Raw genomic sequence first — 25,497 nt, forward strand, 5'->3', positions numbered from 1 at the left:
GACTTTGTGGGTTATCCCTTCTACCAAACACAGAGGGTCTGTCCTTGGGCCAGAGAACAGACCCTGTTCTCATAGCCAGGCGTAGAGCCTGTGTTCCATCTCTTTCTGGCTCCCTGCGTCTAGCCGTGCCATCCTCCGCTCCCCTCCCCAGCCGGAACCTCCGGCCATCACTTTGTGCAGACTGGAGTGCCCAGAACCACAGAGAGTGCCTGCAGTCCCGACCCCACCTGTAGGGGGCACATAGGGGACCCAGTGAGAGGATTAAACAACTCTAGCCTTTAAGACCAACCCACCAGGCTGGGCCTGATTTGCCACACCTCTGCCTCTTTTTTAGGACCCCTGGGCCTATTGGGATCACCCTGCTCCCACCCGGCCTTTATCCTACTTTTCTTTCCTATCTGAGCCTCAGCCCTCCTAATACGGGGCTCTCAGGAAAGAATGGAGAGTCAGTGTTAGCGGTGAGTCTGTGGGATCCTGGGGTGTGGCCTGCCTTGACCTTATTGACATTATTTTTCAAGTAAAATCTCTTGGTCTTTTAAAAACCTTTGTAAACTTTATGCACATTTTTGTACAGATACCCTACCACACATAATTTCAAATATTAAAATACTCCATATTTCATATAGTTCATATATGTAACTACAGATGTTAACTAGAACTGCATTTGACTACCTGACATATTACATTTGTAGGACAGGCCACACCCTGGGGAATCACCCGCTGCCAGGAACATCTTGAGATGAATGCCTGTAAGGGCCCGATGGCCCTGCGAAGATTTTTTCATTCTCTTTCAGGGATAAGGAGAAATGAGTTCCCAGAGCTCTTACCTGCTTAAAGTCACTCTGTGGAGAGAAGGCAGGTGAGACATTCAGACCACATCTGCCTGGCTCCGTCAGCTCCAGCAGCTCGGCCGCACAGGCAGGCGAGGGAATCAGGGCTCTATAAGGGCTCTTGGGTCTCGAAGCCTCAAGTCACCCCCAGCCCCACACCCATCCTCGGGGCCTTATAACTTGTCAAGAGCAAATAACTTCTCCAAGGATGTTTCTATCCAGCCTCTTTTATGTTCTGCAAGCTCTGGAAGGAGCCTTAGAAATCACACAGTTTGGGGCGCCTGGGTGGCTCAGTTGTTAAGCGTCTGCCTTCGGCTCAGGTAATGATCCCAGGGTCCTGGGATCGAGCCCCGCTTCGGGCTTCGGGCTTCGGGCTTCGGGCTTCGGGCTTCGGGCTTCGGGCTTCGGGCTCCCGGCTCGGCGGGAAGCCTGCTTCTCCTCTGCCTGCCACTCCCCCTGCTTCTGCGCTCTCTCTCTCTCTCTCTAACAAATAAAATCTTAAAACAAAAAAAAGAAATCACGTAGTTCAACACAGTTTGGTTGTGTTTGGTGTTTTTTTAAAGTGTTAATTATTTTTGAGAGTAGAACATTATTTTTCAAGTAAAATCTCGGTCTTTTAAAGACCTTTGTAAACTTTATGCACATTTTTGTACAGATACCCTACTACACATAATTTCAAATATTAAAATACTCCATATTTCATATAGTTCATATATGTAACTACAGATGTTAATTAGAACTGCATTTGACTACCTGACATATTACATTTGTAGACATTTACTTTAACACTTATTTCAATTATACAACTTAATTTTTGTACTTTGGAGTTGTTTTTTTTTCAGCTCCCAAACATGTCTGTAGGCCATTGAAAGCCGGGGGGCCCTGGGCACGGTGCTTGTGGTGCTTAATTGATAAAGGAGCCTGCATGCTACTTATGAACCTTAGCATTTAAAGCAGGTCAAGTGAGGGGGGCCTCAGCTGCTCGGCCGCCACCCCTCTCTTCCACACAACAGCTCCTGAGGTTCCCTCAGATCCCAGGTGGGGCAAAGCAGCCCAGGAAGGGCATGCATCTTTCTCAAGGTCACCACAAAGAACTAGGACTCCAGTGCCAGGTCTTTTGCAGTCCAGCATGCCGCTTTGACCACATCGTCCTGCACAGCTAAACCATTTTTTTAAAAAGTCATCTTTCCACCCAACGTGGAGATTGAACTCATGACCCCGAGATCAAGAGTCGCCTGCTCCACCGACTGAGCCAGCCAGGTGCTCCACAACTAAACCATTTTTTTAAAAAGATTTTATTTATTTATCTGTCAGAGAGAGAGAGAGAGAGAGAGAGCGAGCACAAGCAGAGGGAACAGCAGGCAGAGGGAGAAGCAGACTCCCCACTGAGCAGGGAGCCCGATGTGGGACTCGATCCCAGGACCCTGGGACCACGACCCGAACCAAAGGCAGACACTCAACAACCGAGCCACCCAGGCATCGCACAACTAAACGATTTCTATTCCCCACCTTTATCAAGCACACATGTGCTCCCAAAAGTTCTAGACCACTTGCAAGTGTTATATCATGTTCACAATAGCTCTGAGGGATATACAGTTATCATTCCCATTTTACAGATGAAGAAATGAGTCCCAGAGAAGGTAAGTAATGGCCCCACCTGGCACAGCTGCGAAGCAGCAGAGCCTGGACTCAAACCTGCCTAGTTTTGACTATTTTCCCAATGATACTAAGGTGTTACTTTTTCACTTTGTGCCACGAGGACGGTGTTTTCCAGAGGCTACATGGCCTGTGAGAACATAGGTCATCATTCGGACAGCTTGTGGGCGATGTGGACTTGGGTGTCCATATGTTTTAAATTTTTCTCCATTTGAATTTCTAATTGGACAAACACCAATAGATATAACCCATATAAACAAAAACTCTGGGGATCTTTAATTTTTAAGAGTATAAAGAGGTCCTGAGCCCTAAACATGTGAAGGCCACTGAATCAAACACTTATTGAACGTCTTCTTTGTTGCCAGCCCTGGGGAGGGGTCAGTGTTGGTAACACAAGTGAGCAAAGACTGAATCCTGCCTTCTAGAACCTCCCAGTCTTGAGGGAGGAGCCCACATCGTGTTATGTGTACTGAAGGGGTACAAAGTGAAGATGAAATGGGTCATTTCGTCTAGGAACCGAGGGGATGAGAAAAGCTTGAGAGTGCTTTGAAGTAGGAAGATTTTAAAGGATAGAAATGGGCTGGAATTGGACGGGCTGGCAAGGGGAACAGCATTTGCAAAGACACGGGCGGGGAAGGACGTGGGTAATTGAGGACGGGGGCTCTTAAGGGAGCGGGGATATAGATTCCTGGGCAGGTCTGTTCCTGAAATGAACCTCCCAGATTTTCTGTGCTATTTTGCTCCCAACCTGATGAAAATGTTCACTTTTTGGGTGTGTGTGTGTTACAGAGCATCAGCGATGTAAGAGGACCCTCCCCATCACTCTCCAGCCTGCTATCCTGCTTTATCTTCTTCACAACCCCTCCGCCACGTGGAATCACATTTCTACCTTTTCACTCTGTTTTCCCACTGGGGTGATGCTTCCTGGGGGCAGGGACTTGTCTGTCATGTTCATCACTGTGCCCTCGGGGCACAGAGTGGGCCCTGACACAGAACTCTCAAGAAATACTGCGTGAGGGGTGCCTGGGTGGCTCAGTCGTTGGGCATCTGCCTTCGGCTCAGGTCATGGTCCCAGGGTCCTGGGATCGAGTCCCGCGTCGGGCTCCCTGCTCGGCGGGAAGCCTGCTTCTCCCTCTCCCACTCCCCCTGCTTGTGTTCCCTCTCTCGCTGTCTCTCTCTGTCAAATAAATAAATAAAATCTTAAAAAAAAAAAAAAAAGAAATACTGCGTGAATCCATAGAAGCTGATGGGCTTCACGAGACCTACAGATAACTGCATGCACTTTTAGCATTTCTGTGGTATTTCTGACCATTAGAACATTTTTCCCCCTCTCTGGGAAAATGGGCCTCACTTCTTCCTTCCTGAGGTCTTTCTTATGAGCCAGCCCCATGGTTCCTTGGGTGCTGGACCAGAAGGGGGTTGAGGAGGTGGAAGAGGCTGGCAGGCTTTGAAATACTGTTCTGGGTCTTGTGTGCCAGGCTCGAGAATGTTCGCTTACACCCTGTAAGCAGAAGGGAGCCCTCAAAGGTCACTGCTTGGGAGACCGAATGTTGCTTCTCAGCTCCCAGTGCTGGACCCAGAGAGCTGGGCTGAAAATTACTCCATATTCTGCCCCCTCTCCCCCCATCCCCCCCAGGGTCCTACTGACCACAAGAGGGCAGCAGCGAGGAGCCCCTCTGTCCCTCCTAAAGGTGGGGGCCTCGGGATCAAGCCCCACCAATTGTTGTTTTTTTAGAAAAAGGCCAGGGAGGGTCTAGTCTCACACCTTAATGAATTGTCAATGCCTTATGCAGGTCAGTCTCTGAGGGTTGTCATAACAAAAAAGAAAAAGAAAAAAGAAAGAAAAGAAAAAAGAGAAGAGCTGTTTGGGTCCCACTTAGAGAAAGGGTTGAGAAGGAAATGTTCATTTAATTGAGCCAGGCCAGAATGGGGCACCAGCATAAAAACATCACAAAATTGGACGGATTTTCACATTTATTGGGTAAACATTGGCAGGCACTGTGTTTGGTGCTGGGAGCCGGGTGGACAGACACGACGGGCGCCTTGAGCTCACAGCCTCCCGGTGGGGGCCACGGTGGGGCGTGGGGCGTCCCCGTGGGGGCTGTGGAGCAAGGAGGCCAGAGCCCAGGGAAAGACTGAGGCTTGAAGGGTGGAGATGCCATGGGCCCACCCAAACGTTTTCTCCATCTTCCCACTGGCACCCTCCCTAGTTCGGTGAAATTGTGTGCCTGGCTCTGTGATGTTACCAAGGTGAACATGACTGGTACGGTCCCTACCCCCATGGAGTCCATGGCTGGATTTGAGAGATGAGCATTAAGTAGCAAACATGATCCACGCAATGAAGGAGAGTGCAGGAATGTTCCAGGCAGAGGGAGCAGTCTGGGTGAAGGCAGTGAGACAGGAAGGAGCTTGGCTCGTGAGGAAGGCTGGTGTAACTGGAGCTCAGGAAGGGAGGTGGGGAGTCTCTGGAGGAGGCCAGGAAGGCAACAGGGGCCCGAATTTGCACTGGCATGTTAAAGATATTCTGCAGATTCTGGAAGGCATGCTCAGGAACTTGGGCTCCAGCCCCAGAGCAAAGCAGTGACATGGATCAGGTTTGCTCTCCAGCAGCAGATGGAAAGCTGACAGGACTCCGGGCAGGAGAGAGTGAAGGGCAAGGTTCTGGGAGTCTGAGGCCTCTGGGGACATCCAAGGGCAGGTGTGTGTGAGGGCCGAGAGAGTCACTACGTCCTGATATGACAGTTTTTCCAGGTTTAGATCACATATAGTCTTCCAGGGGAGGATACTAAGAAGGACCGGGGCCAGCCAGAGCCAGCTGACCATGACAAGGCCTCCCCTCTGTGGCCTGCCCGCCCATCCCTCAGGGGCCCTCACCATGAGCCCGCAGAGCAGGCAGGCAGGAGTGAGCGCCATGTTCCAGACAGCGACACGGAGGCCCAGGTGGGGGCAGTGACTTGCCCGAAGACACACAGCGAGACACAGGTAGAGGCCGAGGGCCAGCTGGCATCCCGAGTCCAGTCGTGGGCCCTCTGCGTCAGGCCGGGGCCTCAGTCTTTGCCGTCCCCATCCTGGGCCTCCTCCTCGTGGAGGGGTTCCAGGCAGCCCGGGTCCCCAGCCTCTTCCTGGGACACTGGCTTCTCCGAGTCTTCTCTAGGGATTCCATTGGAAGCTTCTGCAGTGGCCTCCATCTTCTCCTTCAGGTTCCGTTTGAAGAAGCCAAACTGCAGGAAGACAAAACTGGAGTGAGGAAAGTCCATGGAACACTCCGGACCAATCGGCCTTGGCAAAACATCAAAGCACCCTTCATGGTAATGAGTCGTGCGCGCCACGGGTGCGTGGTATCCGCTCCAGGGACGGGGCGAGCTTCCTGGCAGTATGTTGAAAAGCTGTATGTTTAACAGTTTATTCCTCAGGCTCATCAAAATGTCACGGACCAATATTTGGGGTGGGCGGTTTGACAATATCCGGGAATACTAACAGCGATAGCCTGCGCTTACATGGTGCTTCGTATGGGCCACGTACTCTGTGCTGAAAGCTCAGAACATACGTATTCTTTTTTTTTTTCCAAAACGTATATATTCTTTGGCTTAGCCATTCCGGCTCCAGGAATTAATTCTAAAGAAGCCCCTACCCTTTCCCGTCATGCTCAGAGTAGGACAAGTGTGCAAATATGTGGGAGCCAAGAGCCATTTTTGGTCACTGTTTAAAATAGGTGGCAATTAGGGGCGCGTGGGTGGCTCAGTGGGTTAAGCATCTGCCTCTGGCTCAGGTCATGATCTCGGGGTCCTGGGATCGAGCCCCAAGTGGGGGGGGGTCCCTGCTCAGTGGGGAGTCTGCTTCTCCCTCTCCCTCTGCCCCTCCCCCCGCTTGTGTTCTCCCTTGCTCTGCTCTCTCTCTCTCCTCTCTCGATCAAATAAATAAATAAATAATCTTTAAAAAAATAGGTAGAAATTACAAACAATCTAAATGCTTATCCGTGGGGATCTTGTCTAAATAAAAGGTGGGCCATCAAGACAGCAGCAAACCAGCCAGGTTAAAGAATAAGAGGTGCATCTGACTGGGCTCACACGGAGAGAGCAAGATGGAATATCCGGCGGGAAATACAAGCTCCCAAGCAGTTTATATGGTATCCTTCCATTTACGTTTTCTTCTCTCTCTTTTTTTTTTTTTTTAAGATTTTATTTATTTGACAGAGACACAGCGAGAGCAGGAACACAAGCAGGGGGAGCGGGAGAGGGAGAAGCAGGCTTCCCGCAGAGCAGGGAGCCCAATGCGGGGCTCGATCCCAGGACCTTGGGATCACGACCTGAGCCGAGGGCAGATGCTTAACGACTGAGCCCCCCAGGCGCCCCCCATTTACGTTTTCTACCTGTGTACACAAACACTGACTTTTCTCTTTGTTTCTCTCATGCTCACACGTATACACATATTTAAACAACAAAATTAGAACCTGGAAGAACAGAAACCGAGTGGTTGTTAGCGACAACCCTCTGGGAGGGCAACAGGAAGAAACCGATTTTCTGCGTTGTCTTTTGCTGGACTCTTTGAGGGTTTCATATGGAACACCTGCCCTCTGGCATTCTTCACCTGGCGACTCCTCCTTCAAATCCCAACTCAAATGCCTCCTCTCCCGGGAGGCCTTCCCGGACTCCCCCAGCCTAAGCGAGGCTCCAGCACAAAGGCCCTTGAGTGCAGCCCTTACCATGCGTGCGCCCGTCTGTCTCCCCCATTAGACTGTGAGCCCCCCAAAGGCAGGGACCATGTCTGTGGGATGTCGCTCTGTCCCAGGGCCCGGCCCTTGAGATGTGGGCGCAGCCCCCTTCCCCAGGTCCCCAGTCCTGGCTCTGCCAGTGCTTGGTGGAGGGATGGGGGGGAAGTCTCCCTTGCTCTTTGGGCCGCACCAGCCTTATCTGTAGAAGGAGCGAGGAGGCTGAGGCCGCCTCTAGCTTTAACGCTCCCTGATCCTGACATGACATTCTCCGCCCCGACTCCCTTTCCCAGCCTGGTTGTCTCAGGCAGGCGCGTGGCTCCCAGCAGCCCCCACCTTGTAGAGGACAGCGAAAATCACCAGCAGCAGCAAGAGCCCCCCGATGCCGCTCAGCACGTACACATGGAGCATTTCCTTCTCGTAGACGATGTCAACCTTCATGATGACCTGCAGGAGGAGAGAAGGGGCTGTAAGGAGAAGGCTCTCCCACCTCCGCATGCTTGTGAATGGCGAGGTCTCCGCGTTTCTGGTCGGGACTGCGGCCCGACACCGCCAGGCTGGCCCCGACGCCTCTCCCCAGTGAACCTCCGTGCAGCCGCCCGAGCGAGCTGGGAAACGTGCACACCACCCATCGGAAGCCCTGACATGGCTTCCTCGGGCCCAGAATGAAATGCCAGAATCTCAGCTCAGCATGCAAAACCTTCCAGAATCTGGCTGAGGTGCAGCTTCCCTTCCCCTGCTCCGAGCTTCCCGCCTGGGTGGCCTGGGCCCCCACACTCGCTGCTCGCTCTGCTTCGAGCACTTTCCCGTCATGCTCAGAGTGGGCACGGGGTGGGTACCCTTTGCTGAGCTGCCATCGAATTGATCTCTGCCTGACACGTCTCAGACGGGTGACCGTGGGGCCCGCTTGCCAAGTGGTAGCGGGGTGCCCACGGCATCCAGCACGGCCTTCGCCAAGGCCCACAGCTCTGAGCGCCGGGAAGCTCTTCCTTCTGGGCCCAGCCCACACCTCCCACGGGGCCCTCCCACTTCTGGGTCGAGCTCTTCCAGCTCTGCCCTGGGGCTCCGCGGAGCCCCCTGCTGCCCTCTGTTCCCGAAGCTTCTGAGGAGGCAAAGCCATACCTGGGCCAGGGAGGCGTTGCTGCCGTAGAGGTGGAAGTGCTTGCTGCTGTTGAAGGAGATGGAGAGGGAGCTGCACAGGCTGAACATGGAGGGGGCCTGCGGGAGGGGTGGGGGAGACGTCAGGCCAGGGGAACAGGAGCAGAACCCACTGACCTCTGACCCCACCTCGACTGAGGGGGAGAAGCCGAGGAGAAGGGGCCGCAGCGGGGTGCACCACGGCTTCTGAGTTCTCTACCGTAGCGTCCTAATGGGCCACGTCCCACGGCTGGCAGGAAAGTTTTCCTGCAGAGAACCCAGAAGAACCCTCCATAGACCCATGAAAACAGCCCTGCAAATTTCAAGCAAATCGTGGTTCTCTTTCATCTGCCGCTGTGGAAATATCAGGGCTTTGCATCCGGGTACTAGAGAAAAATGCAGGAAGCCCATCTGGTGGGGAAGCCCACAGCTCAGCCCCTGGGCTCTCCCCACCCCCTGCGTCTGTTGCCAGCAGGTGCTACCTCGATCTCTCCCACCAGCTCCACAGTCCCGGTCACTTGGACGAGGATCTCCTCCTTGAAGGTAAGTGGGCAGTGGAACTTGGCTCTGGGCAAACAAGGCTGCCAAGAATGAAGAGAGCAGAGGTCAGTGAGGCCTGTCTTCCCACCTGCACTCTGTCAGCCCCCACCCCAACTTCTGAGCCCCTGGGCCCGGACCTCAGCCACACTGGGCAGCCTCTCGAGATCCTCACGATGGCAGGTCACAGCAGGCTCCTAGGAATGATGAGACGGGGCCTTAGGTTAGTCCAGAGCAGAGAGAAGACGCTGGCCCCTTAAGGCCACAACGTGGCCTCCCTCCCCACTCGCCGGATCTGGGGCATCAGCACCCACTGGCTCTTGGCAGATTCAGAAATCACTGAGCCCAGCAGGATGCATCCATCCTCACTCCCTTCCCACACATCTGTACCCCTTTATGGGCTCACTCCCACCGACCTGGGTGTCTGTCCCCCCTCTGGGCAGTACTCACCATCTGCACACTCCACTTGTGTGTGATGGGCCCCTCGCTGTGAGGCCCCGGCACTCCAACCAAGGCCTCCAGGGCAGGTATGTTGTGGTCATAGACAGAAGGCTGAATCCTCACCTAGGACAGAGGACGCGGGCCTGCAGAGCCCTAAATGCCAGCCGCCCCTCCAGCCGCCCCTCCAACCACCCCTCCAGAGGCAATCCTCACTGGCTGAGGCCCGAGGGACGCGTGGGGGAGACGTCAGGCCAGCGCGGGCTACCTATGCCCCTCTGCCTTCTCCTCGGGGCAGACCCTCGCACACCTGGCAAGGTACCACTCAAGTATCATCTCTGATGGTTCGGCTGATGCCCCCAGGGGAGCGCGGCTACCCCGCCACGTGTTCCCACAGCGCTCCCCGTTCCCAGCAGGACGTGGGTCTGTCTGTCCACGGACTGCACGCTCCGTGACGGCAGCCCCTGTGGCTTCTTTCCCTAGCAATTCCCTGCTGCCTGACACACTGCTTAGCACACAGCAGACCTCCAGAAAAATCGATGCCTGAATAAGCGGAAGAAAGAACGAAGGGCATCTAACAAGGATAGATGCAAAAATTGTTGGCACAACGCAGGTTGGGAAGGACTCACTTTGGCGAGGGCACTGAACTGATTTAAGAAACAAGTCCTGAGTACCTTTTAGATGAAAGGGCCAACTGTGCGAGGCCTGGGAGACCCAGAATCGGAGAAGAAAGTGACTCAGGAGTAGCACCATGGAACCACGGCTCAGGGAGGCCAAACAGGGAAACTAATATCCAGTTGGAGAGGTTCTACCATTAGTCACTCGACAAACATTTGTGGACGCTTGAAAAATATCAGGTATGTTAAATTGAAAAGGCCTAATGTCAGAGGCAGCATTTGACTTTAACCGTGGAAGACAGAGAGGACTGGAACAGATGAAGATGGCGGAAGGCACCCAGGGAGCGAAAATGTGGGGAGTCAGGACAGCACCAGGCGAGTGTGACACGGCGGGAGGTAGGGGGCCTGGGACAGAGAGGAGGTAGGACATACGTCTGGAAAGGAGACTTGGGGTGAGACTGTGTGCCCAGAAAGCCTAAGGCCAGAAATCAGGGGACCCTCAACTAGGCAAGGCGAGTCACGGAAGACAGCTGAGGAGGGCAGGCTCTGGGGGGCTCCCTCACGCCAGGCCCAGAACGGAAAGAGGTGGGGAAGGCAGGCCGAGGTCCAAGCCGGGAGCCTGTGCCAACAGCTGTAAGAGGGAGAGGAACCTGAGTCTGAACAGTAGTGGGGGCCAAGGAGACAAGGGAATACGGAATAGAAGTTGAGGAGGCAGGGGGGCCCGGCACGGAGGAAGGACAAATTCACCCGGACTTGGAAGTTCTGCTTGAGGAAAAGGGTGCTTTTGAGCACCCCTCAGGTGATGCTGGCTTAGGGGAAAGTGATACATTTGGTTTAGAACATGTTGAGACAAAGCTTCAAGAGGGACAATTGCGCTCCTAGGTATATACCCAGGATAAATAAAACGAGTCTGCACCAAAACTTGTGCAGGAATGTTCAAGCAACACGGTCTATAAAAGCCAAAAAGTGGAAACCACCGAGATGCCCACCAGGTGACGCCCGGACAAATCTAGCTCAGCCTACCTCACGATGTAATATTATCTGGCAATAAAAAAGAATATAGAACTGGCCCGGGCTACAACGCGGATGACCCCTGAAAATACCATGCGAACTCAAAGAAGCCAGTCACAAAAGACCCCATACTGTAGGATTCCTCCCCTACATAAAGGTTCTTTCTGGAATAATGAAAATCTTCTAAAATTAGATTGTGGTGATGATTGTACAACTTTACTAATATACTAAGAGCCACTGAACCATATGCTTTATTATTTTTTTTAAAAGATTTTATGTACTTATTTGAGAGAGAGACAAAGAGAGCACCAGCAGGGGGAGGGGCAGAGAGAGAGGGAGAGGGAGAAGCAGACTCCGCGCTGAGCAGGGGGCCCGACTCAGGGCTCAATCCCAGGACCCTGAGATCACGACCTGAGCCAAAGTCAGACCCTTAAGGGACTTAGCCACCCAGGTGCCCCTGATCTGTACACTTTAAAAGCAGGTATATCAGGGGTGCCTGGGTGGCTCAGTCGGTTAAGTGTCTGCCTTCGGCTCAGGTCACGATCCCAGGGTCCTGAGATCAAGCCCTGCTTTGGGGCTCCCTGCTCAGCAGGAAGCCTGCTTCTCCCTCTCCTTCTGCCCCTCCCCCCATTTGTGTGCTCTCTCTCTCTGAAATAAAATCTTTTTTCATAAAAGCAGGTAAATCGTATGGACTGTGACTTTTATCTCATTCTATCATAAAGCTGTTAAAAGGCAGAAAAAGATGCTCGAGGGCATCTGGGCGGAGAGCAGTGACAGGCTGCAGGGCCAGGCGCGCCGGGGGAGCAGGAGGGTCGTGGTGCGGAGTTGCGAGCTGGGAGGGGGACGCGAACTGTGGGAACCCATGCCGGGCGGGCAGTGAAGATGGGGCGCGTGGGGAGACGCACGTAAGAACGATCGCCATTTGCCGAACGCTCAGCTCGCTGGGCATCCTGTGGTTCTGGCCGAGTGCCGCTGTCTGTGGCGGGCAGCACTGTCCCCGTGTCACAGAGGGGAGGACTGAGGTTCAGGGAGAAGAATCTGTCTGAAGTGATCGGGGAGCAGAGCGGGCATCTGAGCCCAGGCTGCGCCTCCAGAGACTGGATGGGCTGTGCTCTATCACCTTCCTTGGATGATGGACCCACCTAAAGTAGGTGCGGTTATCATCCCCATTTTACCGATTGAAAAACTGAGGCTCAGAGAGGTTAACTAAACTGCCCAAGGCCACACAGCTTGAAATGGCAGAGCTTTAAAAAGATTTCAGGTCTGGCTGAAGCCTATGCGCCTAACCGGCCAGGGGAGAGGGAGCCCATGAGGAAGAAGACCCCATGGGCCGGCTGCCCAGCTCTCACTGGATTACCATGCCTGCTGAGCTCACAACAGACCCCAGCTGACGTCCCTGTGGCAAAAGGGGCCTAACAGGAGAGCTTCCGGCAAGAGGGAAAGATCCCCAGTGTCCCACGCCTAGTTGGGTTTCGTTAAAACAGACATCATTAGGGCCTTTAGCAAGAGTGGCTGCGCGGTGGGCCAGGCGGCAGGGAGCCAAATGCAGAGCTTAAGATGCTGGAGGGTGCTGATGTGGCTGGGGGTGGCCGGAGGCATCTGGCTCTGATGACTACCCCGAGAGAGAGAGAGATGGGGTGTGTGGGGGCAGGGGGGAGCGCAAAAGGTTTGAGTTGGCTCCCAGAGGAGTGGGGCAAGAAGGGAAGCAGGCTTCCACAGTCGCTGCGGAATCTCCAGGCTGGGGCCCAAGACCCGCCTCAGCCATTAACAGCCTCCACTCCCCAGGCACCGGGCCAAGCACTCCACGGGGAGTAAGTACCCCACTTCAACCTCACAACACCTGCAAGTTCTCGTGCCGAACGCCATTTGTCACAGCAGGGAACTGAGGCATGGACAGTTAAGCCCTTGGCCCAAGGTCACACAGAGATCCAGGGGTAGAGTTGGGGCTTGGATCCATGCCTGTCCAAGTCTTCCCCACTATTCTGCTGGCAGAAGGACTAGTCTGCCAACCTCCTCGGGGAGCCCAGAGGCATCCCAGCGAACAGCACTAGAAACCAACCCTGCTGGCCATTCTCTATGCAAATGGGCATCTGACCTCCCCAAGGGCCCCTCTCCTCCATCATCTATTCCAGAGGAGATGGCTCCAGCCTCTGTTCTAAACGGGCTACCTGCCTGGGGTCCCTTTCCTGCTGGGTTCCTGCCCCAGTCTGCCCTGACGCCAACACAGCCTTGGGCAAAGACAGTTTCTCTTTGGGGCCTCAGTTTCCTCCATGGGAAAACAAGAGTGCCTTCCGCACGGTCAGTGCCTACTCCTCTCTGAGGTTACATCTAAAAAGGCCTTAGACTCCTGGAGCTTTAGTCTCAGGGGCTGGCCTCCCTCTTCTTTGTTCCCGTGAAGATTGCTATTACAGCTCCGAGCATATGGCATGAGAAGTGACAGATCATTAACACAGAGGTTAAACACATGAAATTTGGTATTCCAATAAGTGCTGGAATCTGACCTTTCCCCTTTAGTGGCTGGGTAACCTGGCAAGTTACTCGGCCTCTCTGTGCTGTGGATGTCTCATCTGCACGCTGGGAATGGCCACGCCTCTACCTTCTGGGGTGAGAATCACAGGGGAGGGGGTCACATATATAAAGCACCAGGCAGAGAACCGGGTCAGGGGCCCTGACGGACTTAGGTAAGAGAAAAGTACCTAGACTAGAACTGTGGCTCATTGAACGTGTGAATGAAAATCTAGGTTCTCTCTCAGAGTGCTTCTGGCTCTCAAGCTCTGCGATCCCACAAAGGATCCAGTGCTGGAAACGAGCTGGAGGCACTTCCGTGGGGGCTGTGAGGCGCTCTAGAAAGGATCACGGGATGAGGCGGAGGGCGCCGGGTTCGCCGAGGATGAGGCTCGTGTCTCTGCAGCCTCCGCGCTTTCCTCAGGATGGGGCTGGAAACCGTGTGACCCAGAAGGGCCTTTTCACACGGAGGTTCATACCTGGTAGATGTGTTTGACAAGGTGGCTCTTGGGACCCTTGGGGGTGAAGCTGACATACAGTGTGGAGTTTTCCTTGCTGTGGAGAGAAGGAAGAGCAGAGGTAGAAAGAGGAGAAGACAAGGACCCAATCTCCAGCAGGGCAGGGGCCCGGGCCAGGGGAAGCCTCTGAGGGAACCCCCAGGGACCACACAGCCTTGCTCTCATGTAACCTTCCAGCGCTCTGCTGTTTCCCTTTGGAAAGTGAGGCTCATGGAAGGGGTCTGTCTGTTGCCCGGCGTTCTGCCGTGGAGGGCCAGGGCTGGAACCCAGGCGGATGTGCCTTTGGAGCTGTGTGCTCCCCGCCACACAGGGTCCCCACCTCACGAGGGTCTCCACTGTCCTCTGGGTCCTTCATCTCCCACATAATGGCACCAGCCTCTGGCTTCCTCGCCATCCCATCCTTCCAATGACCTTCCTAATGTCACTGTCTGATCCTGCCACCTGCCTACTCGGAATCCGCCGATGGCCCCCTGCTGCCCACAAGGGTCAGGCCCACAGCCCCCCATGTCCAATCCTGCCCGCTGCACCCCACACACACCTGTTGTCCCCCACACCTGCGCGCTCCCTGCTCCCCAAATCTACCCCACTGCTTGCTGCTTCCTTTCGTCTACGCTCTTCTCTCTCTCTCTCTCTCTCAGGAGAACGTCCTTCCTCCTCCCTGGCCCTTATCTGAACCCCCTCATTCCCCAGACCCCAGTTTAAGCCCCCACCTCTCCATGAACCCTCCCATCACTCCTCCAACCCAAATCACCTCTCCTGGCTCTAATTTCATATTGCACTCCAGATAATATCATTGTGTTTGGCATTTGCCTTCAAAAGCACCAGAGACCTTGGCTCAGTCACTGTCCCTGTCCCCCTCTCACTGAGCCAACCTGAGAAAGCTACTCTGCTTTTCGGGCTTCATCCTCTTTTCTGTAAATGAGAAAATCCAACTGGGGATCCCGATGGGTCCTTCCCGCCATAACCTTGTGAGACTCACTGATTCTGTGTACGCGTGAGCTTGGCCTCTCCTACCTGACTATGAGCTCTCTGTGGGCAAGAGCCATTGCGAACAGTTTCTCCTTCTCTCTCCCAGCGCTCCTGGCCCCCAGGAAGCAGGGGGCATCTAGCACAGGGTTTTGGAGTCAGACAGACCCAAATTCGGACGCCAGCATCCGTGCTTCCTAGCTTTAAGACTCTGAGTGAGTTCCTCCCTTCTCCGAGCCTGCCTGTTCCCTGGAACGTGGAGAGAGGCGCAGCTGCCCCCTGAGGGGCTGAAAGCTCCAGGGGAGGCCCCAGCTGTGCACTGCGGCGAGCACAGTGTCTGAAATAAGGTCAACACTCCGTGTGCTTTTTCTTCCATCAGTAAACCATTGATCTCAGAACTCCTAAAGGGCCTCCACTCTTTGGGGTGTTGAAAACTCTTGGGGTTGTGGCTGGAATCAGTTCTAATGACCCCTGGGGGGCCAGAGGAAAGGAGGAGGCTCTGAAGGAGAGCCCCGGGGGGCAAGGCTGAGCCCTGGGTGGGGGAGGTGGAGGTGGGAGGAAAGGGCCGGTGGGCGGCTCAGGACTTACTCCTCAGTGAGGATGTTGATGGGGTACAGGACAGGGATGCTGGTGGTGGCCAAGTTGTTCCCCAAGACGCCTGAGTCCTCATTGTCACTGCACGGGGGCAAGGCAGAGGCCAGTGTTAGGAGAAGCGTGTGGCCAGGAGCGTGTGGCCGTCTGCGAGCCGGGGCGCCTGCCTGGGGCCTGCTCACCAGCTCACATTGGCGTGCAGCTCGACAAAGTCCCCCCAGGAGCTGTTCAGCAGCGTATGAAACATCATCTGGATGACAACCTGGCAGGGGAGGAGAGGGCAATGAGGAGGGAAGCACCTCAGGGCCCCCAAGCCCAACTGCTGCGAGACCGGGGACCACTGTTATTTAGCCCCATAAATAGGTGTTTTACCCCCATTGTACAGATGAGGATCCAAAGTTCCAAACATTTAAGTCGCGTGTAAGGTCACAAAATGAATAACCCAACCCCAGGTTTGCCTGATTCCAAAGTCCAAGCTGTCATTCCCTTTGGGGTAGGAAGGGGGAGCTTTTTTACCCATCACCTGCACCCTTCCCTCCCTACCTCAGCCCAAAGCCCCTCAGCGGCTGCTTGGCTCCTCGGGGTTTGCGGCACTCACCAAGCTGCCTGCTCTGAAGATGGGAGAGCTCACGTTGCAAGAGAGGATCCTGGTCAGAAGCTCAGATACCTCGGGAAGCTCCTCGCAGCTCACAGGTATCTGGCTGTGGGGCTGGGGGTGAGAAGAGAAGGAACAGACTTCTTAGTGGGCAAGGCCAAGGTTCCCGGAGGCCACCAACCCTCAGGGCCCACGTCCCCCTGCTCTGTCCCTGCCAGGGCATATTCTCAGGGGGAGGGGGGGAGTCAGGGGCACAGCCAGAGGCTTCATTCAAAGATGTTCACCACAACGCGATGTATAATTGTGAAAATCCAGAAGTGATCCAACAGTTCAAAGAGCTAGGAATGGTTCGGTGCGCTGAACAATCCCAGGTAAGGATACAGTGAGATCTACACAGTCAGCAACCATTTTTAAAGTGAGCTCGAGCCTTGATCCTGGGCTAAGCAGCATAGAACCATTCATCTTCACCATCCTCTGGGAGGACGGATCTCAGCCTCAAGATCAGGGAGGGACTTCGATAAGGAAACAGAGGCTTGGGGAAGTCCGGTGACTTCCCCGGGTCCCACCCCTGGGTCATCTGGCAGGGATCTGGTAGGAAAGTGAACACAGGTCTGTCTGACTCTGGATCTCGAGTTCTACACCACTCTACCAGATGCCCCGTGAGGAAGCATTTAATGTTGCTGGGTGAGAATAATTCAAATGTCCACCGACAGATGCCCGGATAAACAAAATGTGGTCTATCCATACAATGGAGTATTATTCAGCCTTAAAAAGCAAATTGGCCCATGCTGTCATATGGATGCACCTCACAAATGCCATGCTAAGCGAAGAAGACAGACACGAGAGGACAATATCCTATGATTCCACGTCTGTGAAAAATCTAGAATAGGCCAATTCATAGAGACGGAAAGTAGATGAGAGATGACCAGGGGCGAAGGGTGGGGAATGGGGAATTACAGCTTTTAATGGATTGAGAGCTTCTGTTTGAGATGATGGAAAAATTCTGCAAACAGATGCCGATGGCACAACGTCGTGAATGTTCTCAATGCCACTGAATTGTATGCTTGAAAAGGGCTAAAATGGTACCTTTGCTATTACATATATTTTACCACAATAACCATTTGTTTTAAAAACAAGGAGGAAAAATAACCAAATGGAGAACAAATTGCCCATCAGTAAAAACAAGTACAGGATGAATGAATATGCAACGTAATTTATATGTATGTGTGTACATACACAGCAGGATAAACACTAAAATATTAAAAGTAGTAAGTGCTGAGTTGTAAGAGTATGGGGTGATAGTCTTCTCTAAACTTCTCTGTGATTTCCAGCTTTCTGTGGTGATCACGTATTACTTCAGCGCTGAGAATTAACAAAGTAAAAGTTGTATTTAAAACAACCCAGGCTTGGTGGCACCTGGGTGGCTCAGTCGTTAAGCATCTGCCTTCGGCTCAGGTCATGATCCCAGGTTCCTGGGATCGAGCCCCACATCGGGCTCCCTGCTCTGCGGGAGGCCTGCTTCTCCCTCTCCCACTCCCCCCTGTTTGTGTTCCCTCTCTCGCTGTGTCTCTCTCTGTCAAATAAATAAACAAAATCTTTAAAAAAATAAAAATAAAAATAAAGCAACCCAGGCCACCCCGCAAAAACACGTTGGTCCCCTTTAGGATGGAGGGAGAGGGCGCTCACTAAATCTGTGAACACCTTCTTGGTCACCAGATCCACAAGCCTCTGTCACATTCTCCATTCCATGTGACCCTCTCGCTAGCCCTGCGGGTGTCCCCAGCCTCTCTGGTGGGGGATCTGAGGCCCATGGAGGGTGAGGGTGGCCATCAGGCTGAGAACCCGGATGTGGGCGCAAGGCTTCTGCATGCCTGCTGCTGCCCACATCTTCAGGCTGTCCTGTCTGCCCGAGGCCCTGCGAGGGGAGCAGGAGCTGTGGGGACAAGGGAGGCCTCGGGGCAGGCCCTGCCTTGGCGCTCACCTTGCGCATCTCCACTTTGCGGAAGGAGAGTCCCTGGGGGAAGCTCAGGTGGAGGTGGACCCAGTATGCGTCTTCTTCCAAGTTATTCAGTATCAGCTCCACAGAGAAGCTGGCAGAGGGGGTCAGACGCAGGACACTGGATCTGGGGGGCAAGAGCCGGGAAAAGTTACAGAGGCCCAGGTGAAGGAAGCAGGATCAGAGGCGGGGGCTGTCAGAACTGAGGGATCTGCTAGGCTAGAAAAAAATGAATACACCCAAATCAGCTCCTGTGCACAGGCTTTGAGTGATTCGACCTCATCTGATCCTGACAGGCGTGCCCAAGGGACTGGAATTTCCCCAAGAGGCGAACGAAGGCCCACGAGACAGATCTAGTGAGTACAGACGCGGGTCTTCTGACTCGAAGCGCCCTGTTCTTTCCCGCACCCAGGAGCTGCCGCAGGAAAACACCAGGTGGCACAGGAGGGCCCAGGGGGTTGGAGGCCTCACCCTGCAGAGGAGAACGAGAGCCCCAGATCTGCCTCACACTTCTTGTCCTCCCCGCAGTTCTTCTCAAAAGGGATCTGAAAGGCCAAGAAGAAAGACTAGGAGACTCAGGCCCCAGCCCCAGGAGGGAGGGAGCCTGGTCTCTCCAGCTGCCTCTCTTTCCCTCTTACCTCCTTGGCCTCTGTGTGTGGTGAGGGTCTCAGGATGGGCTGTATGTCCTTGCCCTGCTGAGCAGAGTGGTGGGAGGGCCGGGAGACAAGACAGGTTAGTTGAGGCAGCAGAACTCTCGAAGGAGGGCTGGAGGGGCTCAGAGCTTGGGGCTCAGCTGGGCTGGCTTGGTCGGCCCCTCTCAGGAGCCAAGGCCCGCCCCAGGCGGCACCTCACCCTCCTGACTCGGCCCCAAGCTCACCTGTGCAGTCCTTGAATGGCAGCTCCTCAAGGGAGGCCGAGGCTCAGGGTGTTCATTGGACAAGAGAACCTGGCCTTGACAAAGCAGCTCCAAAGCTCCTCCTAGCCCATCTCCTTCTTCCCTGGGCTCGCCCGCCAGTGACTAGCTCTTACTGTGGTTCTCCTCGGCAAACCCCAGCTCCCCCCAGAGCAGCTCTCCATCTCTCCTCAGATCAAGGCCAGTTTTCCCAACATTTCTGGGGCTTCTGCTCCAGGCCAGGCCCTGTGCTGGGCACTGGGTATACACACCAGAGAACAAAAGAGACACACTGCCCATCTCCCCACCTCCCACCCCACCCTCCCCAATCTAGGGGGAGAAACGACCAGCATCTTCAAGAGTCTGAAGGGACAAGTACAGGGTATATTCAGAGCCTGCAGAAGGGAATCCTATCTCCCACTGAAATCTAAAGGATGAGCAGGAGAGAGCCTGGTGAAAGGGGAGAGGGAGGAAGAAAGGACAGGCTACACGAAGGCCCGAGGCTAGAGAGCTTGCGCCTGTGCGTGCAGCCGGAAGACGCTCAGACCCGCCGCAGTGCTGCGTGACGGGGGCAGGAGACCGCAGCAGGGTCCAGGTTCCCCTGGGCCTTGAAGCCACGTTTGGGAGTTGGGACTTTATCCTGAGGGTAATGGCTTCATAGAAGTGTTCTGTGAGTTACTAGCTGAATGTTCTAGAAAGACTCCAGCCTCCTCCACTTCCAGGCCACCTGCCAAACAACCTCCACACTCTTCCTTAAGGGACAGGGGTCCTGGGGGCCTCTGCTGACTGTACCCACCCATCCTAAACACAGATTCCCGCCACTCACTAGACCACAGCCAGCCCCCAAATGGGCATCCGGGGCCTCTGTCTTGCTCAGTTGTCCTTCTACCAGAAGCTACGCCCACCTCCTCATCTTCCTTGAATATAGCACCACACCTTTCCTCATGCTTTTCCCTTTACCTCTCCTCAATCCACCACCCAAAGTTGACTCATTCTGCAAGACCCAGAACCAGTGACACTTCCCCCAGGAAGCCTTTCTTAAGAAACTGTGAGCTCATGTCTCTTTTTTACCCTGAGTTCCTACTCCACACAGCTCGGCTTTAAAAAAAAAAAAAAAAAATTAGTGCCGACGGCAGAGACTGCTGGTTGTCTCCATATACCCTTCCTCTTCATCCGCCTTTAAAACAGAGCCTCCCTTTCCACGTGGTCATACGGCCACCTGGCCAGGCGGCTGCACTTCTCAGGCTCGTACTTAGGTGTGGCCGTGTGACCAAGTTCTGACCGATGAGATGCAAGGGTAAGCATCACGTGGATTTCAGGAAGGAGTCTCAAAGGGAAGGGGTGTGCTCTTGCACGGTCTCTCTCACGCCTGCTGTGCTCCCAACACCCACAGGCTGCGCCGTCTTTGTTGCCTGGGCTCACACGATGCCTTCTCCCTGAATGCCCACCTCCCCTTCTCTACCCGGGGACTTCAGGGGTCGCGTCTCAGGCAACAGACATGTTGTCTAAGATTCTATTGCCACGCCACATCTACCCTGACCACAGCCTCATGACGGCCTGTCATAACTGTCTGTTGACTTGTCTGACCTCCAGAGCAGACCGTGAACCCCTTCCGGGCAGGCACCATGTTTTATTTACCTCAGTGGAGCCAGTGCCCAGAACAGGGCTCAGCACAGGCAGGTGCTCAATCAACTTTCCTCAAGCACGTGATGAGCATCTGGTGGGCAGGGGCTTTAATTTTTGGTGAGCACGCCATCGTTCCCTTCAAGTCTCAGGAGAGTGAGCGTGCGTGGGCACTCAGCACATGCTGCCAAAAGCCACGAGGAAGAGTGAACTTAGCAGTCACGTGCTCCAGCTCTGGGAGAGGCCTCACGATGTCGTGACTTATTTTATAGGTGGGGACACGGTCCCAGGGAGGGATGGAACTGCTCAGATGTTAATGCCAGGAAAAACAAAATCCACGTCTCTGGGCTGGCAGGCCCAGGCTCTTTCCACCAGATCCTGCTGCCTTGAAGCTAAACCACCAGCTGAGTGTCAAGGATTTGAGGAGAGGAAATCTGGCTTTGGCCCTGGGTTTGGGAGTGTGTGGTCCAGCAGATGAGGATAGATACTGTTTCCCTCTTCTTTTACATCATGATGCCGCCCACCCCAATTCGGCTTTGAGGAAACTACCTGCTCTTAACTGAATACCCTTCGATGAGAAGACTGATCAGGGTGCCCTGTCCTGCCTGGAATTTGCTCCTTGAGCAGTGTTATTAGGATCCTGGTGAGGTCTGAAGCTGATGCTTGGCAGGGACCTGGAGTAGATTGACTGAAGGGGCCATGTCCTGAAGAGTCCATCCATTATTCCCTCCCCTCAAGAGCCCCCAGAGCCTCCACTGTGGTTCTCCTTCTTCCCAGTCTTGCTTTGCCAAATACAAGCTCCGATACGTTCCTTTCCTGCTGAAGTGGGTTGTATTTGGTTTCTATTGCTTAAAACCAAAGACTCCTCTATAATACAGTCTTGCTAAACTGAAATTCTACTCTCCCCTGTTTCCTATCAATTCCCCTAAGTCATCTCTTCTTACCGCATGTTGGTGCCTCGGTGTCCCTTCTTCCTCCCAGAGAGAGAAATTTAGGGAGACGTTGATGGGAGAGATGAGGTCTTGAATGCATACCTGAGGGTGATGAGAGTACCACCTATATTGTGAGTTTAATCTTCCAGTGAAATGCTCACCCGGTTCATACTTCACAAATGATGAGATTCTAGCATCAGGTGTTTATAATATGCCCAGGGTCGCTTCTCAGCCTGAGTATCTCCCTCAGCCCCAACTCCCATGGCAGACATTGCTAATCAACCACCCCACTTTTCCCATTGAGTCCTGACCAAAGTCCCTGAGTCTCTGTCAAACCGCTCTAGGCAGCCATTATTGAAGTTTGCACAAGAAAAGAATATTCTAGAAAAACTAGAATATCCTAGTTCCTTGAGAACAGTGATGGGTCTTGGCCTTTTATGTTATTACCAGTCCCTCACACTGGCACTTTGTAGGCACCCGAATCATCTTCACCTGAACTCCTTCACCAACCCAAAGAGGCAGGCATTATTATCTCCACATTAGAGATGGGGAACATAAGGTCAACAAAGGTAATCCAAGTTTCCTAAGGCCTAGAGCTAGGAAGTGAACCCAAATCTGTCCAATTCCAAGTCCAAGGTCTTCCCATCATGACACACTACCTCTTCTCTGGCAAATTTATGTTGAAAATTTCCAAATCACGTGGTGGGTACGGGTGGGGTGCAAGGAAGCAGAGGGGCACTGAACGCAGGTATGAATGAGCTAAGATAATGGGCTCATAACTGTTGACACTGGGTGATGAGTATTTGGGGGTTCACTGAGCTATTTTTTTTTTTTTGCTTTTATGTTTGAAATTTCCCCATAACAAAAAAATTTAAAACAAACTTCAAAATCTTTTTGTTTTTAGACGGGGGATGAGGGAAAGAGGGAGAGGGAGAGAGATAATCTCAAGCAGACTCCATGCTGAGCACGGAGCTCGACACGGGGCTCGATCTCACGACCCTGAGATCATGACCTGAGCCGAAATCAAGAGTTGGACGCTTAACTGACTGAGCCACCCAGGAGCCCCCGAACTTCAAAATCTTACACACCAATCCCATACCCAGTCTCTTATTAAATATCTAAGGGATCAGAATAATTTACCATCAACCCTACTTTACACAGGACTGTTAGAAGCAAACTGAATTTGGGCGTCTCAGCAGTTGCTCAAACTGATATTTAAAAAACCTTTTTCTGCGAGGGATGTTACTAATAAATGACTATGTGTGCCTGGCAAATAAGGACACACCGCTGTGACTGAATATTCTGTACCTATTAAAATACTTATAAAAAGCTGGGTAGCAGCATTAATATATGATGTGTGGAAAAATTAGGGGGAAAATGGGAAGTATTTTCTAATGGTAACGATGTCAAAACGCCTACGTCCATAGATTGAGGACTAGAGAAAATATGCTAACGGTATTATTACCACTATTGCACAAGGAGATGGTGGTGTAGAGAGATCCAAGGGCCTGTGACCCAGCTGGTCGGTGACCGAGCCGAGCCTTGCACCCACTGCGGTCAGCTCCGCCGCCCCCGCACTTCCTAGCGCAGCCCCGATGGCTCCCTTACCGGGAAGCGGAACCAGAACTTGGTGCAGGACGGGTCTCCAGTGACCACTGCGTTCCCGCTGAGTTCGTGTCTCCCTCCTGGGAACAGCCCCCGGCTTCTGGTCCGATGGCCATCCAGCTGCAGAGTGTAAGTGAGGTTGGCAACCAGGAGCCCTGGGCAGGGAGAAAAGGCAGAAGGTGAAGGGTGGGGCCATAAGCAACAGCTCTGGGGAGCTGAGTGGGGGGAACGGCACTGACCTTGAAATTGGAGGGTGAGAAGCTTGACCTGGAAACACACTGTGATGTTAACTCCTTCTTTCTTCTTGTTACTGGTTGAATAGGAGCATTCCACTTCATGCACTGGGATCTCCGCCGGGGAGAAGGACATCTGAGTGAGGATGTCCACCACAGGCCGGGCGCTGCAGAGCGGAAAACAAGAACACTTTCCCTGGGCCTCAACTGCACTCCCAGTCAGACCCGGGGCTCCTTCTACCCGCGTCCAGAGGACTCTCCTCCCCGAAAGCAGCCTCAACAGCACTGTCTCCTCGAAACAGTAATAATAATGGTAATTCATTAGGGCTTCCCAGTTCCTTCTAGCAGCCCTCTGACCCATTTTCCATACGGAAGAGTGAGCTTTGGGGGGCGGGGGGAGGGACAAGGAGAAAGAGACAGAGAATCCCAGGCAGGCTCCACACCCGGGGTGAAGCCTGCCACAGGGCTCCATCTCACGACTCTGAGCTCATGACCCGAACGGAAATCAAGAGTCAGACGCTCAACCAATTGAGCCACCCAGGGCCCCCAGGAGAGCGAGCTTTTGGAAAGAGAAATCCTGTGGAGCTACTTCCGTGCTTATAATGCTTCACTGATGCCACGTGGCCTTCGGAATGAAATCCAAACTTGTTACTATCCGTGTCACGCTGCCTGCCTCTCCCATCTTATTTCCTCCCACCCTCTCCCTTGGCTGATGTTCTGGCCGAGTCCAACTTTTACCTGCCTCATGGCCTCCGCACATCCTGAGCTTTCTACATGGAAGGCTCTTACCCCAGACTTCTGCAAGCCTGGCTCCTTCTCCTTTTCTAAGTCCCAGCTCAAATATCACCTCCTCCGAGAGGCCTTTCTCGGCCACCCCATCTAGAGGAGGTCTCGCCTACTGTTCCATCTCACAAAACGCTGTTCACTTCCCTCACGGCACTCGCCACGAGTTGTAATCACCTCCCTGTGTGCTTAACTTTTTATTACAGATTTCCCCACATATACACTCTGTACTCAATGCTTGGTCCAGTATTTAAAACCCAGCAGGTGCTCTAGTCCACTCACTGATGTTACACGATGCCTGGAAGACAGGGGAGAGACAGGAGTTGTCGTCACCATTTCAAAAATGAGAAACTGAGGACCTGAGGAGCTAAGTGACTGGGGTCAGACCATCCAAGAAGTAAATGGTAGAGCTTTGACCTGAATCCAGGTGACCAGGTTCTATTTTTTTTTTTTTTAAGATTTTTATCTATTTACTCATGAGAGACACAGAGAGAGAGACGCAGAGGCAAAGGGAGAAGCAGGCTCCTCGCTGAGCAGGGAGCCCGATGTGGGGCTCGATCCCAGGACGCTGAGATCATGACCTGCACAGAAGGCAGGTGCTTCACCGACTGAGCCACCCAGGTGCCCCGGGTGACCAGGTTCTAGAGCCATCACAGGATGTTGCTTCTCTAGGAGGTTTCAATGTCAGCCAGGCCTGGGTTCCAATCCCAGTCTGTCACGGAACTGTAGCTGTTTAAACCTGAGTAAGACATGAAGGCTGTGCAGGAAGAGACCAGAGGAGTCCTAGCACAGGGGTAGCTGTTCAAAGGACGAGAGAGCTGAGATTATCAACAGTCCCATCTTACCTGAGCACGATCACCTGCCCCTCAGCTCCCACAGCCACATCTGTCAGGCCGTCTCCTCCGAGGTCTTTCACCCCGTGGATGGAGCGTCCAAACCACTGAATTCCTGAGAACACCTGGGTCCCTTCAATCCGCTGAGACCAAGAGAAAAATTCCTGCTAAGCTAGGGAGAGGACAGGCCGTTGCGGGGGAAGGGTCAGGCGGGGGAGTGGGGTCTGGGCTTGGAGGCTTCTGGGTGCCCGGGAACGGGTTTGGATGGGCAGGTAGGGTGCCTCTCACCTGGCTCGGCCGGGGGCTCAGCCCCCCGTACTGCCCGTTGAAGACGTACACGGCCCCCTGCTCCTCCAGAGGGGCCCCCACCGCCACGTCCGCCAGCCCATCCCCATTGATGTCCATCAGGGCCGCGATGGCTGCTCCGAATCGCCCAAGCGGGTAGCCAGGGTCCCCCTGCAGCTCTGAGACCACTTCGAACCCCAGCTGGG

At 53.6% G+C, this 25,497-nt stretch overlaps 1 protein-coding gene across 2 annotated transcripts in view; it reads right to left on the minus strand.

The window, feature by feature from the left end:
- Window positions 1-4,448: 4,448 nt before the first annotated feature.
- ITGAL (integrin subunit alpha L) overlaps window positions 4,449-25,497 on the minus strand; it is a 38,139-nt gene continuing 17,090 nt past the window's right edge. Inside the window, exons 14-31 of one of the 2 annotated variants that reach the window (XM_032431035.1) lie at window positions 25,295-25,492; window positions 25,019-25,149; window positions 23,397-23,557; window positions 23,161-23,312; window positions 21,565-21,654; window positions 18,744-18,797; window positions 18,577-18,650; window positions 18,091-18,232; window positions 16,113-16,223; window positions 15,697-15,776; window positions 15,512-15,598; window positions 13,919-13,994; window positions 9,319-9,432; window positions 9,009-9,065; window positions 8,814-8,912; window positions 8,317-8,412; window positions 7,531-7,641; window positions 4,449-5,707 (exon numbers count right to left, since the gene is read on the minus strand). In XM_032431035.1, coding sequence (XP_032286926.1) covers window positions 5,534-5,707; window positions 7,531-7,641; window positions 8,317-8,412; window positions 8,814-8,912; window positions 9,009-9,065; window positions 9,319-9,432; window positions 13,919-13,994; window positions 15,512-15,598; window positions 15,697-15,776; window positions 16,113-16,223; window positions 18,091-18,232; window positions 18,577-18,650; window positions 18,744-18,797; window positions 21,565-21,654; window positions 23,161-23,312; window positions 23,397-23,557; window positions 25,019-25,149; window positions 25,295-25,492 — 2,007 coding nt within the window. In that variant the 3' untranslated portion in view covers window positions 4,449-5,533. Of the gene's footprint in view, window positions 5,708-7,530; window positions 7,642-8,316; window positions 8,413-8,813; window positions 8,913-9,008; window positions 9,066-9,318; window positions 9,433-13,918; window positions 13,995-15,511; window positions 15,599-15,696; window positions 15,777-16,112; window positions 16,224-18,090; window positions 18,233-18,576; window positions 18,651-18,743; window positions 18,801-21,564; window positions 21,655-23,160; window positions 23,313-23,396; window positions 23,558-25,018; window positions 25,150-25,294; window positions 25,493-25,497 lie in introns of both variants that reach the window. The other variant, XM_032431034.1, reaches the window with a different exon arrangement.

This window comes from Phoca vitulina, unplaced genomic scaffold (assembly GCF_004348235.1).
Source record: "Phoca vitulina isolate PV1807 unplaced genomic scaffold, GSC_HSeal_1.0 scaffold45, whole genome shotgun sequence".
Classification (NCBI taxonomy): domain Eukaryota; kingdom Metazoa; phylum Chordata; class Mammalia; order Carnivora; family Phocidae; genus Phoca; species Phoca vitulina.